At 43.0% G+C, this 12,263-nt stretch overlaps 1 protein-coding gene across 17 annotated transcripts in view; it reads left to right on the forward strand.

Moving 5' to 3' along the window:
- SEMA5A (semaphorin 5A) overlaps positions 1-12,263 on the forward strand; it is a 478,910-nt gene that overhangs the window by 374,141 nt on the left and 92,506 nt on the right. For all 17 annotated transcript variants that reach the window (XR_012377654.1, XR_012377655.1, XR_012377662.1 and 14 more), the window contains one exon: positions 6,641-6,822. Coding sequence is in view for 2 of the 17 variants with exons in the window: in XM_073891093.1 (XP_073747194.1) it covers positions 6,641-6,822 (182 nt within the window). In the remaining 15 variants the exon portion in view is untranslated. The remainder of the gene's footprint in view (positions 1-6,640; positions 6,823-12,263) is intronic.

The following is a 12,263-nucleotide window of genomic DNA, read 5'->3' on the forward strand; positions in this document are numbered from 1 at the left end:
AATGTCAAAAGGGGCAGAAGAATATAATAACAGTTCTTCTTAAGCAGTAAGGCCCGTCTATGGCCTGTGGTTTTGTGAATATCTGAGACATCTGCTTGTAAGCTATCTACTTGTAAAAAGATAAACTGAGGCATATTAAAAATTTTAAGAGTTTATTTGAACAAAAATCAATTCCAATCAGGCAGCATCTAATCTAGCAGACGGAAAGGAGCTCTGAGGAGCTGCACAAGATCCAAGACTTTCATAGACAGGAGTAAGTGGGAACAAAGAAGTTTTAGTAGGCAAAAAAGCAGGTTGGTTATTGCAGTTACTCTCCTTAGCAGATGACAGGGGTCTATCAGGCGGATGACCTAACTAGTGCTAATCAGGCATTTCCTGATTGGTTTAAGATTCCTTTTCTAGAAGAACCAAAACCGCAATTAAGTCAAGTCTCAGTTTGGTGACATGGGGCTTATTGGCATAAGAAACTCCATTTTGAGTCTGTAGGTTCTTGTTGTTGTTATCTAAGATCTATTTATTTGAGAGAGAGAGAGAGAGAGAGCGAGCAAGCATGAGTAGGGGGAGGGGCAGAAGAAGAGAATCTTCAAGCCGACTCCCTGCTGAGCTTGGAGCCTGATGCCCCTGGATCTCACATCCCATAAGATCATGACCTGAGCCGAAACCAAGAGTCAGACACTTAACCAGCTGAACCACCCAGCGCCCCTGCAGTTTTGTTTTTTAGCAGTGATATTAATTGTATATCTTTTTCCAAAAATCTGTCTCTTAGAAAGAAATGAGCTCAATGAAAATTATTAGCATTATTGCAGAGCTGTCTTAGAAAGGTATTTTTAAAAGCTATTAAAATATAATTTTGCTTCTAAGTTATTTTTTTATTTTGACTAAAATAGAAGAAAGGTTTGATTTTATTGGCCAAATCTGCATTTCATCATTTCTGATATGCCATTGTTGTTTTATAAGGACAAAATACGCTGCCATAGATTGCAAGATGCAAACTGATTTCAGAGATGTATACTATATATAAGTATACATACATGTACATACACTTGTATAGTGAAAAATCTTACAATCAGTTAAATAATTTTCTTTACCTACATATCTTTATCCAAAGGAAATTAAGCTTTATAAGCTGAGGGATTTTTGAATGAGACCATAGCATCTTATCTCCAAGGTAAAAGTGAAAGTTTAGTAATGAAAGTGTAGATGCTGCCATGTGGAGCTCAGTGGGAGTTAGGCAAACATGGGGTACAATGAGGGTAAAGCAGACTCTGTGGGAACCTACCAAGTAAGTGTTCATGAACTTCAGACAGGTGATGTAGCACAACCCAGTCCCCCAAAGTCAGTGCTGCAGTCGGAACCCAGGCAGATCCTCTGCTGCCTGGAGAGTTCCACTTGGTGTAGGACCCCTGGAAACCCTCCTGGGGACTTAGTGCCCAAGATGACCTATTTTCCACTAAAAGATTCCTGCTTTAAAACGTTTGTGGATTTCTATCATCCAGGAGACAGGGCAAGAGTTGAGTGATGTATAGATTAACATTCTGGTGGCTTATGTAATTTTAATTGAACACATTCTCGGTTTACGGGATATGAAGTGCTCGAGCAAGATCTGAATTTACAGATTCAACTTGCAATGTTGCTTTACAAGGATAGCATTGTCTTAAGAATCTCCCTGGGCTTTACTGAAGCCCGAATACCGTCCATATCCTTTGCAGGTACATGATTACCAGTGTACTATCTCATACAGTGGCTCCCTGCTCCAAAATACATCATGCAATAACTAGGAAAATACGTATACTTCATAAACACCTCGATGTCTTGCAATAACTGGCTCTTTCCCAGGACGCTGTGTAAGTAGCACCTTTGCAGTGAAAAGATACTGTAGCAATGCTTGAGCCCAGAGCCCTCCATTTAGATAGCGGCACCATGGAGCACAGTCTAAAGGGTTTATAGAAGATTCTAAAACTACATTGGGAAAGAAATCAGGACTTAAATCCAGTGCTTCTGACATTATCCCCAATCTACAAGATAGTGACATTTCCAGCTGCCAACCTCTCCCCAGAGCAGTGACTGATGGGTGCACCCACCGATAGGTGACCCCATGGTCACCTTGCATATTATGCTCAGATAGCAAGTGAGACATTATTTCTAAATTTTGTACTGAAATCTATTCTAGAAGAAGGAAGAGGGAGCTGAGGTTAATTGTGTGTCTACACCATGTGCTGAGTGTTGTGTTAGGCCGTTTCAATGGATTATCTCATTTAATGTCATGATCACCCTGGGGATAGGCATTAGTGCTCCCATTTTAAAGACTGCCCCTATTTGCCCATCCTGTCATAGCCCATAGCGCTCCCGCTTACTCCTCTTCAAAGGTGCTAGGTTTCCCTCGTGCAGTTCGCTCATGGAGAGAGATTTAGGGATATTACACTGATATTATAACATGAGAGTCCTTTCCAAGGAGCACATCCAATATCCTGTTGTGTTAACAATCACTGACCAAAAAGGACATGAACTTTGAAAATAAATGAAGATCTTTTGACTTCTGAAAAAACATCCCAGCAGAAGAAAGAAGACTTTGATTTAACTATGAGGATAATAGTTGGAGTACAGAAGAACTTCAGGATGTACTCCAGGGATCTCTGTACCTATCGAATGTATCTACATCCTTGGTTACTTGGGAATTAATGAATTGAACATGAGTGAATCAAATGTCGGATTATAGATTATGCTTGCTAACAAGAATTGCATCTTCCTTAGCTGGCACTTGGGAATCCATTATTTCCTAGGCAAAGGGAACTTTGCTATTATAACAATTGGGGATAAAATTGTACGGTGTTGGTTTCCAGGAGACACTCATCAGGGAAGGATCTATGAATCACATTACGGAATGAAGTGGCTGAGATCACAGGCTCTGAATTAGCTTGTTTAGACTGATTCTTGGGTCTTTCACAACCAGTGAGACTCTGAGTCAACTGAGCTTCATCTGAACCTCAGTTTGCCTATCTGTGAAACGGGATGCAGGTACCAAGAACATTGTGAACATTGCAGAGTTAAGACATCGAAATCACTCATCACAGTGCCTGGCATACACTAAACTTACCTATATGTGATATATGTCTTACTATGGCTTAATATATAATATCTAATAAAACAAAGCACATACCTCAAATAGAAAGCCACTTGGCAGAGACCTGGAGATAGCACAACTGGAGAGAATATATTCTAGATAGCTTTATTTCTGATTTCTAAGGAAAACTAACAACATATAAAAATACTTACTCATGTGGGAAAGGGGAGTAATAGAAACCTACCCCATTACTCACAGATCTGTTCCCTAGGCAGATTCTCAAATTCACATATTCAGCGTCAAAAGGAGGGTATAGTTAAATCTAATGAGAGTTTGCCCACGTGCTTTTCTGCATGTTGCAAGTTCTTCTTGCTCTGAAAGTTAATGGAACTGACTGCAGTGGTCCTGGGTGGAAAACACTGCCCCTCAAAGTCTGCAGTTACCCCTCCCCTGGCCAAAACAGAAAGCCCCCGCTCTTACCCTGCAAATTGCAATCATCAAATACTTTTACTGACAAGTGCCCAGCACGGTTCCTTTTCTTTCCAGTGTTTTTATTGCAGTAACTGTTCTATGCTTTTCTTTAAGATTTTATTTATTTATTTGAGAGAGAGAGAGAGTGAGAGAGAGCGGGAGGGTCAGAGGGAGAAGCAGACTCCTCACTGAGCAGGGAGCCCAATGCAGAGCTTGATCCCGGGATTCTGGGATCATGACCTGAGCTGAAGGTCGTGATCAGTTGGCTTAACCAACTGAGCCACCCAGGCACCCCTTTTCTACGTTTTTCTACCTCATTCCACAACATTCTTTCATTTATCGTCACTTATTTCAGGTTCATCCTCTTTTTCTCTGTCTTACTAGCTCATCTTTTGCTCATCCAGACATTTGGACAGAGAACATGCATAGCATCTCTTTGCCTAGAGACTACTATCTTACACCAGTGCCCAAAGGTTGCAGGGGGAGGATGTCTAGTGCAGTGGGTTCTTTCTTTCCCTGTGCATTTTACTGAGATATCATGTCAGCACCACATGAGGTGAAGGCATACAGCATAGTGACATCACTTGCCTAAACTGTGAAATGATCACCACAGTAAGTTCAGCTAACCGCCATCATCTCACGTAGATACCCCCCCCAAAAGGTTTTTCTTTTCTTTGTGAAAAGAAGGATCTCCTCTCTTAGCAACTTTCAAAGATCCCATCCAGCAGTGTGAATGAACTCTAGCCCTCATGTGGTCCGTGATATCCCCAAGACTTACTCATCTTAAGACTGGAAGTTTGTACCTTTCGACCCCCTTCCTCCGGTTTCTCTCCCCCACCCCCATGTCTGTCTCTCTGTCTACCTGCCTGCTTCTCTCTCTCACTTTTGGTGTTTCTACTTGTCTCTGTCCTGTATTGAGTTCTTTTCTAACCACCCTACTGATAAATTTAGCTTGCACGAAGTTTACTGGGCTGTGAGTTTGACTCATGACCGTGCAGTCTAAATGTGTTTCTCTCGTAAACTGTCCTCTTTCAACAATCTGGATGATTTCTGTTTCCATCCTCATTCATTTGTCATCATCAAGGTGTATTTCTCCTGGCCTCACAAATCTTCAGTTTCTCCACAGTCTGTGCTGTCAGGGGTTTCAGATTTCCTCAAAACCTCCTGTAGCTAAAGAGATCCTAAGAGTCTCCATGCGCATTTCCTTCCTATGTTAGAGGAAAGAACAGATACCAAGGGGGTTTGAGAGAATCTTCTTTGCCCCCATCCTCTAACCTCTCGCCAGTCTGCCCTTTTTAAAGTTTCTGGTTAATATTGTGGGGATTTCGTAAACCTTCAAAAATCACCGTAGCGCCCCCTCCCTACCTTACCCCTCACATCTTCACACAGAAGAGAGGCAGGGGGACCAGATGTCTCACAGAGCCGCTCCTGATAGTGCTCGGAGCTGGGCGGTCTCCATCCCCTCCCCAGCCACTCTCTGCCCCACGGGCCTCGTGTGCCCCACTCCCAGCTTGCCCCCCAGCCAGGATTCTCTGTTGTCTTGGGTTCAGACCGCAGGAGGCATGGGCGGGGAGCAGAGACACTGGGGTTTTCGTCCTTGCCCTCCTCCAGCTTGGCTGCAGCTCGGGGGGGAGGGAGGCTTCCTGTCCCTGTGACAGCCCTGTCAGGCCGCCCTTCCCCCGGCGCTGCCCCTCACTCAGCTCCCATTACCTGTTCTCTGTCCCCAAAAGGCCTAAGATACGTACAGGTTTGGATTTAAAGGCATGCGGGGCTTTGTTGGCTTGAGTTCCGTGTTCAGTCACAGTGAAGGCAACGGCTGAGCCTTCCCTGCACAAGAGCCCTTTGGGCCAGAGACGAGAGCGGGTGGAGGATGGATGTGGGAACCCCCAAGGGACAAGGTCTTGGCTGCTTGCAGGACACTTTCATGGGAGGAATTCGCTTGACTCTGTTATGCGTGGCTCGTCTCTCCAAGAAAACACTGAAGGCCCTGCGGAAACTGAAGGTCACAATAGGAGCTGCATTTTTATCCTGGCTGGACGGGGCTGACAGCAACCTTGAAATTGGGGATATTTTCTTCTTGGGAAAAGTCTGCCTTTGTGTGTTCACTCCCACTCTGGGTCGGGTCCAGTGAGTCCCCTCCAATCCAGCTCCATTCCCTCCTCTTCGCTTTTTATGGAGAGAGCCAGGCATGACAGGGAATTCTGGATTTTCCTCCATCTTCGTGGATATAAATGGTTAGAGTATTGACAAGAATGGAGGAAGGAGAGCTTCGTAGTGGAGGCTGGAGATGACCCACCAGCCACATCAGAGCCCGCGGACGTGTTTCGTGGGGATTCTTTCCTACCGTATTTGGAGAAATGACGGGACAAATGTAAAGCTCACCTGTGTTTTCACAGGGTGTTGGCATTTTTCTGAAATGATGACGTGCAGGTACGGTTTGTAGCCTCTAAAGAATGAATCGCTTTGTCCATGGAGTCCTCTCTTGTGAGGATGATGGGGCTTTAAAAGTGCCTTCCTAGATCCCGATCCTGGCCCCGCGTGCTTGCTGGCCAGCCAGCCCCTCTGCCGCCGCGTTGCCGGGCCCAGAACTCGGTCCTTTGGGCCTTGCACCAGTGCCCGGGATCAGTGGATCGCTTTCGTGCCCAGCCCTTGCAGACCTGCAGGCGCTTGCCGGGTGGTTATAGTTGGCTCCGCCCGGGATGTGCCTACCCAACTAGTACAGTTCCGGTTGCTTTAATAGGGCTATAAATTTAATGTTGTCAGTTTTTGCGGTGACATTTGAGCTAGGCCAGGTCTGAAATGGAACTGTTTGAACTTCCTTTTTTTTTTAAGGGGCGTAAAAATGCAGCAGAGTCGCACATCTGTGATTTTTCACTCCGGTTCTGCTTGTTCTTTGGGTTTCTCACGTTAGTGGACAATTCTGTGGTGACCTGATTGCTAAGCCATTGGCATTCTTCGCACCCCTCCCCCGCCTCCAGCACTGTCTCCTCTTTAATGGTAACATCAGAATATTCTAAATGTGGTCTGATGGTGCCATGAGAGACCTTTCAGTTTTCCCGTTTACAGCCTTAACCCTTGCTGACTTCTCAACTTGTATCCTCCTCCTAGACGAGGAATCTCACCGTGGACGGGCACTTCGGCGCATGGTCTCCGTGGACGCCCTGCACGCACATGGATGGCAGCGCCGTGGGCTCCTGCCTGTGTCGCACCCGCTCCTGTGACAGCCCGGCCCCCCAGTGTGGCGGCTGGCAGTGCGAGGGCCCCCGCATGGAGATCGCCAACTGCTCCAGGTGCGTACCCAGCCCCCAACACCGGGTGCACCCCCTCCCCCACACCGGGGCACCCCCGTGTGGGCGGGCAGACTGGGGAGGGGTGGGAAATCCTTCTTAGCGCACATTCCCTTTTCAAGAGAGAGGTGGCAAAAGACAGGGACACTTACCACATAAAATAATGTGATCTACGGAAGGAGATTTTAAATTATAAATTAGATCATAAATCTAAACCTGTGCAATATGTTCATTGCTAGATTAGGAAACATATTTTTAATGGGCATGGTGTTACTGGACTGGTTTGAGGGAAATGTCCATGTCAATCAAAATCATCTTCTGGAACATCCAGGCTAATAGTCCCTACTGGTAGAACGCATACATTTGTTGTGAACTGACCACAGGGATTAGACCTGGCTCTTCACAATTGCCTTTTCCTTTGCCAGCATCAGTGACCCCAGTGTCTAGAATCACGTGAGTGCTGTCGACCCTCCACCCTGACCTCGCCATTAGGTGGTTCCTGAGAATGAAAGCAGGTCTGAAATCAGATTTGACCACACCTAGACAACTGACACAGCCAATTGGTGCAAATGATGGAGTCCCAGCTCCCTGTCCCTGAGGCGTGCTGACATGGACGCACGTGGAGGTTTATGGAAAGCAGATGCGATGCTTCTGGCGGCACATTAGCCAACATTTTAGTCAGACCGGGCAAAGGGAGCCTCTGCTATCAAGGCAGACACTTCATGAAAGAGAGGCCCCAGTCTTGCACCTGATCCCTGCACAAAGATGCATGCATAGTATATCAGCTCACCCAATCCTAACGCCACTTAATGCATCAAAGGAAAATTATTCCTACGGCCCATGCATGTACTAAAAAGCACCCCCTCGTGCAGATTCGGGAAGCGACATGCAGTTGGCCTCCTCTGAGTGTGAGCAGCAAGGTAGTGTAGTTTTGGTAGTCTCAGAAGCTACCCATTGAGTCAGTATTCCGAAATCTGTAAAGGACAGATCTGGGGGAGCAGCTAGAGTGCACATGTCCACGCGTATACAAGGCGCATTCACCGTGTTTGTACTTGGACAGTACAAGTGTCCTGGGGCCATGGTCCTCACAGCAACTTGTCCGTTGCCCCGTGAAAGAATATTACTAACCTAAATACCCCTCAAACACTTGTAGATTGGCATCTAATTTTTTTTCATCAAAAGTTTTAATGGTTGCGAAGAGGTAATTTTTGTTACATCACTATTTAAATGTGTAATGGAATCTCAGTGGCTTAGTGATTTCATAGCTACCTGCCCATTTAAAAAATCAATAAGCAGGCTCCACTTTAACATTTAGAAAATTTATGTGTTTCCTTCTTTAATTTCCTATTTCTGTTCTCTTTCCCTCGTAGAATCTGATCCTAATATTTTACATTTCTTTGTTTAAAAGTCTTATATTGGTCACTATATCATACTTCTCTACAACTACCACAAAAACAAATTATATGAATGACATTTGAAAACAAAATTTTTATTTCTGATAACCATAGGCTTTACATTTCATTTTTTATTTTTATATTTTTTAAGGTTTTATTTGTTTATTTGTCAGAGAGAGAGAGAGAGAGAGCAGAAGCAGGGGGACTAACAGAGGCAGAGGGAGAAGCAGACTCCCACGCTGAGCAGGGAGCCCGATGCGGGGCTTGATCCCCGGACCCCGGGATCATGAACTGAGCTGAAGGCAGATGCGTAACCGACTGAGCCACCCCGGCACCCCTAGGCTTTACATTTTAAATATGTATTTTGAAAATCAGCATACAGTGAATCTAAAAATCATAAATATTACACATTTTGATAATATTCTAACACTAAAAAGTGAGGTTTTATTAGAAACCCATTCCTTCAGGCAATTGTTTTTAATTCCCAGCTACTTTTCCTATTTATAGGCATGAATGCAACCTCTTGCCTGATTCAGGGAGGGCTTAGCATCAATTCCATTCTTAGGTTTTTATTTTTCTAGTTACAAGCACCGACAGGTATGACTCCCATAAGTTGATGGAAATATAAGATTACAGCATTTTCCCTCACTTCTCTGAATTCTTTCGAAGTCATCTGCCAAAAGCATGGTAATCTAACACCAAAGATTGTTTTTATTGGCCCATATCACTTGATAACCTGCTTATGTTGGTGTTTAATTTTGTTGGAAGCAAAAAAAATTGCAACCCACCTAACCTGCAAGCCGACTTTTTTGCTCATTCAGTACTGACAGATACTTCCTCCGTTTGTGCAGAGCAAGTCAGAAAGCCTTTAAGAAGGCTGATCAGAGGACTCCAAATTAAACCTGTTATTTGTTATTTATAGGCACCTTGTCCAACCCAATACACTCAGAAAGTGTTGGGAAATTCCAAATATTGCTAATTCAATACATTTTGCAAATGTATCTTTGGATTTTTTTAGGATTTATTTATTTGTGTGTGGTGGGGGGAGGGATAGAGGGAGGAAAGCAGACTCTCTGCTGAGCACAGAGCCCTTTAGACCCTGAGATCATGACCTGAGCCAAAATCAAGAGTCAGACGCCCAACCGACTGAGACACTCGGGCGCCCCACAAATATATTTTTGATTAAATGCTTTTATCACATCACATCATTTAAATATGTTTTTTCAATATCCTGGAGCCCAGATTGAAGTCATTCAATGTATGAAATGAAATCCACAATATAAAGTAATTAGCTAAGCCAGACTTTCTAAACAGGGCCAAGTCAGACTTAGTATCGAACAGAAAAATCTGGTTTTACGTTATAATTAAAATGAACATTTGACTGTGCATCCGCATGACATCATGACACTTCTGAATTTGAATTCGTAAGAGAGGAGGCAGGGAACCTTGGGGAGAGGGAGCAGAGAGAGAAATATAACTAGCCTGATGGGAAGGGAGAAGGTCAGAGGGAGGGAGGACAGCTCTGTGCTGTAGGCCTGAAAAGGACTCAGCTGATTGCACAGGGAGCCCTGTACGTGGGACAGCCCTTGACAGTGGTTCGATTCTCTCAGCTGCCAGTCCTAGCTAGCCCTGAGGGGCTGGAGAAATGAGTGCCTCCATCCCACTGTGGGGCATGGCATCCAGTACTCTGTGCTTTGACAGCTAGGGGGTAGAAGCAACCCAGGCCTTAACAAAGCTCTGCTCTGCTCTGTAGTATATCTGAGCCTAGGACACCCCGGCTCAGTTAACATCCTGGTACCGAGTAACCAGGAGAACGGTTCCAACAGTGATTCATTGAGTTGATTTCCTGTTTCCTCTGCTGCTTCTGATGTTGTAGCTTGATTGTTTTACTACACTCAGGTGCTCCTTCTCCCCTGCACCTGTGTGCCATGAGGACACAGCATCTTCTGTCTTAAAACAAGCATCAGGAAAGCTTCTCAAATCAGTCTTCAAGCACTCTCCTCACTTGCTCGTTAATTTACAGTATTTTTTTTTTAAAGTATTACCTCGTTTCCATGAGCCTGTTTAGAATGCAGAAGCCTCTGGGCAGGTCTTCTGTGACATCCCTAACACAGCAGATCAGACCGGGCGATGACACTCTGAGCGAGCCCAGAGTGCGAGGGCACTTCCTACCCAAGGGGAGAGGCCGGTCGGATGCGGAGCCGCAGGATGCGAGGACCCACTCTGTCCTCTGCTCTCCTTCTCCTCAGGCCAGCCCAGATCACTTCACAAGCCCTTCACAGCAGCGCTACACAGATTCGATTATTTGTGTGACCGCAGAAAACAGGCACATCACCATTGCATTATGCACAGCATTCTTTCTATAAAACTAAGATGGTTGCCATCTAGGCATGGGAGAAACTTCATAAAAGTTACAGAATGTTACTGTTTGAAGGTTATGATCTCAATATATATATCAAAGGAATATCCTCTTTGATACTGTTTATGAAAAAAAAGGACAGTCAAGTGCATGACTGCAACTTGTCTATTGATACATCTTTGGCTTTGGTTCTAGTTGAAATGCCATCCTCTGAGCCGACCTGCTATATATAATTAGTGGTTATTTTAAGATTAGTAATTGAATAAGTGAACCCATTTTAGTGATGCTTTAAATGCATAGTGGGTTGTTGTGGACGGACTGAATCCTCGAAATGATGTGTATGCTGATATATGCTTACTTGGTGCTACTTAATGGCTACAATGTCCGGTCCTAAGCAACATTTATAAGACTGCAAACCCGGGTCCATACAATAGACACACACAAAGACAATTGCACTCATGTAGTTCTTCACATACTATATTTCTGTTACTTATACACACTTCCATTTACCCACTTCTCTGTCTACAACAGGTTCCCTATATTGTAAATAGACGGTATCACAAGTTGTCATGTTTATTAAATGGTTTAGGAAATTAAGAATTAGACAAATTTAAAAATTACACAATTTTGGAAGTAGTGTTTCCTGCACTACCTAGCCATTTTGACAACATAGAAGGAAACTTTGAAAGTAAAAATGTCATTTTATTTATGTTGAAATGGCTATTTTTTAGAAAATTCAGTGAATTACTTGGGTAACTTTTTAAATTGTATAGGTAACAAGGTATAAGATACTAGCTAATTACCTTTATGAGCAGCTTGGGAGGATTTGTCTTATTTTGTGATTACTTGGTTAAATTATCATAAAGCAGCTTTATGATAAGATAATAACATTAAAGTATCACTATATATTTTATTTATATCATGAAGACGTTTCAGAAAGTAGAGAAATACGAAATATACTAAGAATTTTCTCAGAGGAATTTTCACTTGAAACTATTCTAGAAATTATATATTCAAATTATTATTTATACCTTGAGCTTCAGTGGCACAGTTGCAGACCTGCATATTTTTAAGGGAATGTATAAAGTAAAAATAAGAATTAATGTCAGTTGATTTTTCCCAGTGGAAATGAAAATCCTATGAAACTAACATACTATAGAAATGCATATGTGATCTGTGAAATGTAAACATACCCCAGCTGCAGTAGACTGCTCACATGGGAGTTTGGATTCTGGATTTAACAGATATTTTGACAGTTAAAATTTTTAAAAATGCTTACAATTTGTTTTGAAATAGCAGGGACTAACTACTAAGTTAGTAGTTAAATATCTTCCTACTAAGGAAGATATTTAAATTATAAACATTCTGAATACAGGCATTTCAAGGGAAAAGTACAATATTAAACAAAAAAAAAATTCCTCTAGCTGTCAGTAGTGGTTCATTTTATAAACCACTTTTATACAAGCTGTTTATTTTATTTTAATTTTATGTTTGATATGCCTTTCATATTATATTTATTAATAACATAAATACAGTTATGTGCAGTTTGCACTGCTTGTTTATATTCTATATCTTTGTCAAACTGTAAGAAAATAGCCAAAAATCTGAATTTCACGTACCCTTCCTTCAGTTTTAATAAACTTTGTTTTAAAGCTTTGGACATTATGATGCTCTTTATCAATATGAAACCT

This window comes from Callorhinus ursinus, unplaced genomic scaffold (assembly GCF_003265705.2).
Source record: "Callorhinus ursinus isolate GAN/ISIS: 27379988/994484 unplaced genomic scaffold, GSC_fseal_2.0 scaffold3, whole genome shotgun sequence".
Lineage (NCBI taxonomy): Eukaryota > Metazoa > Chordata > Mammalia > Carnivora > Otariidae > Callorhinus > Callorhinus ursinus.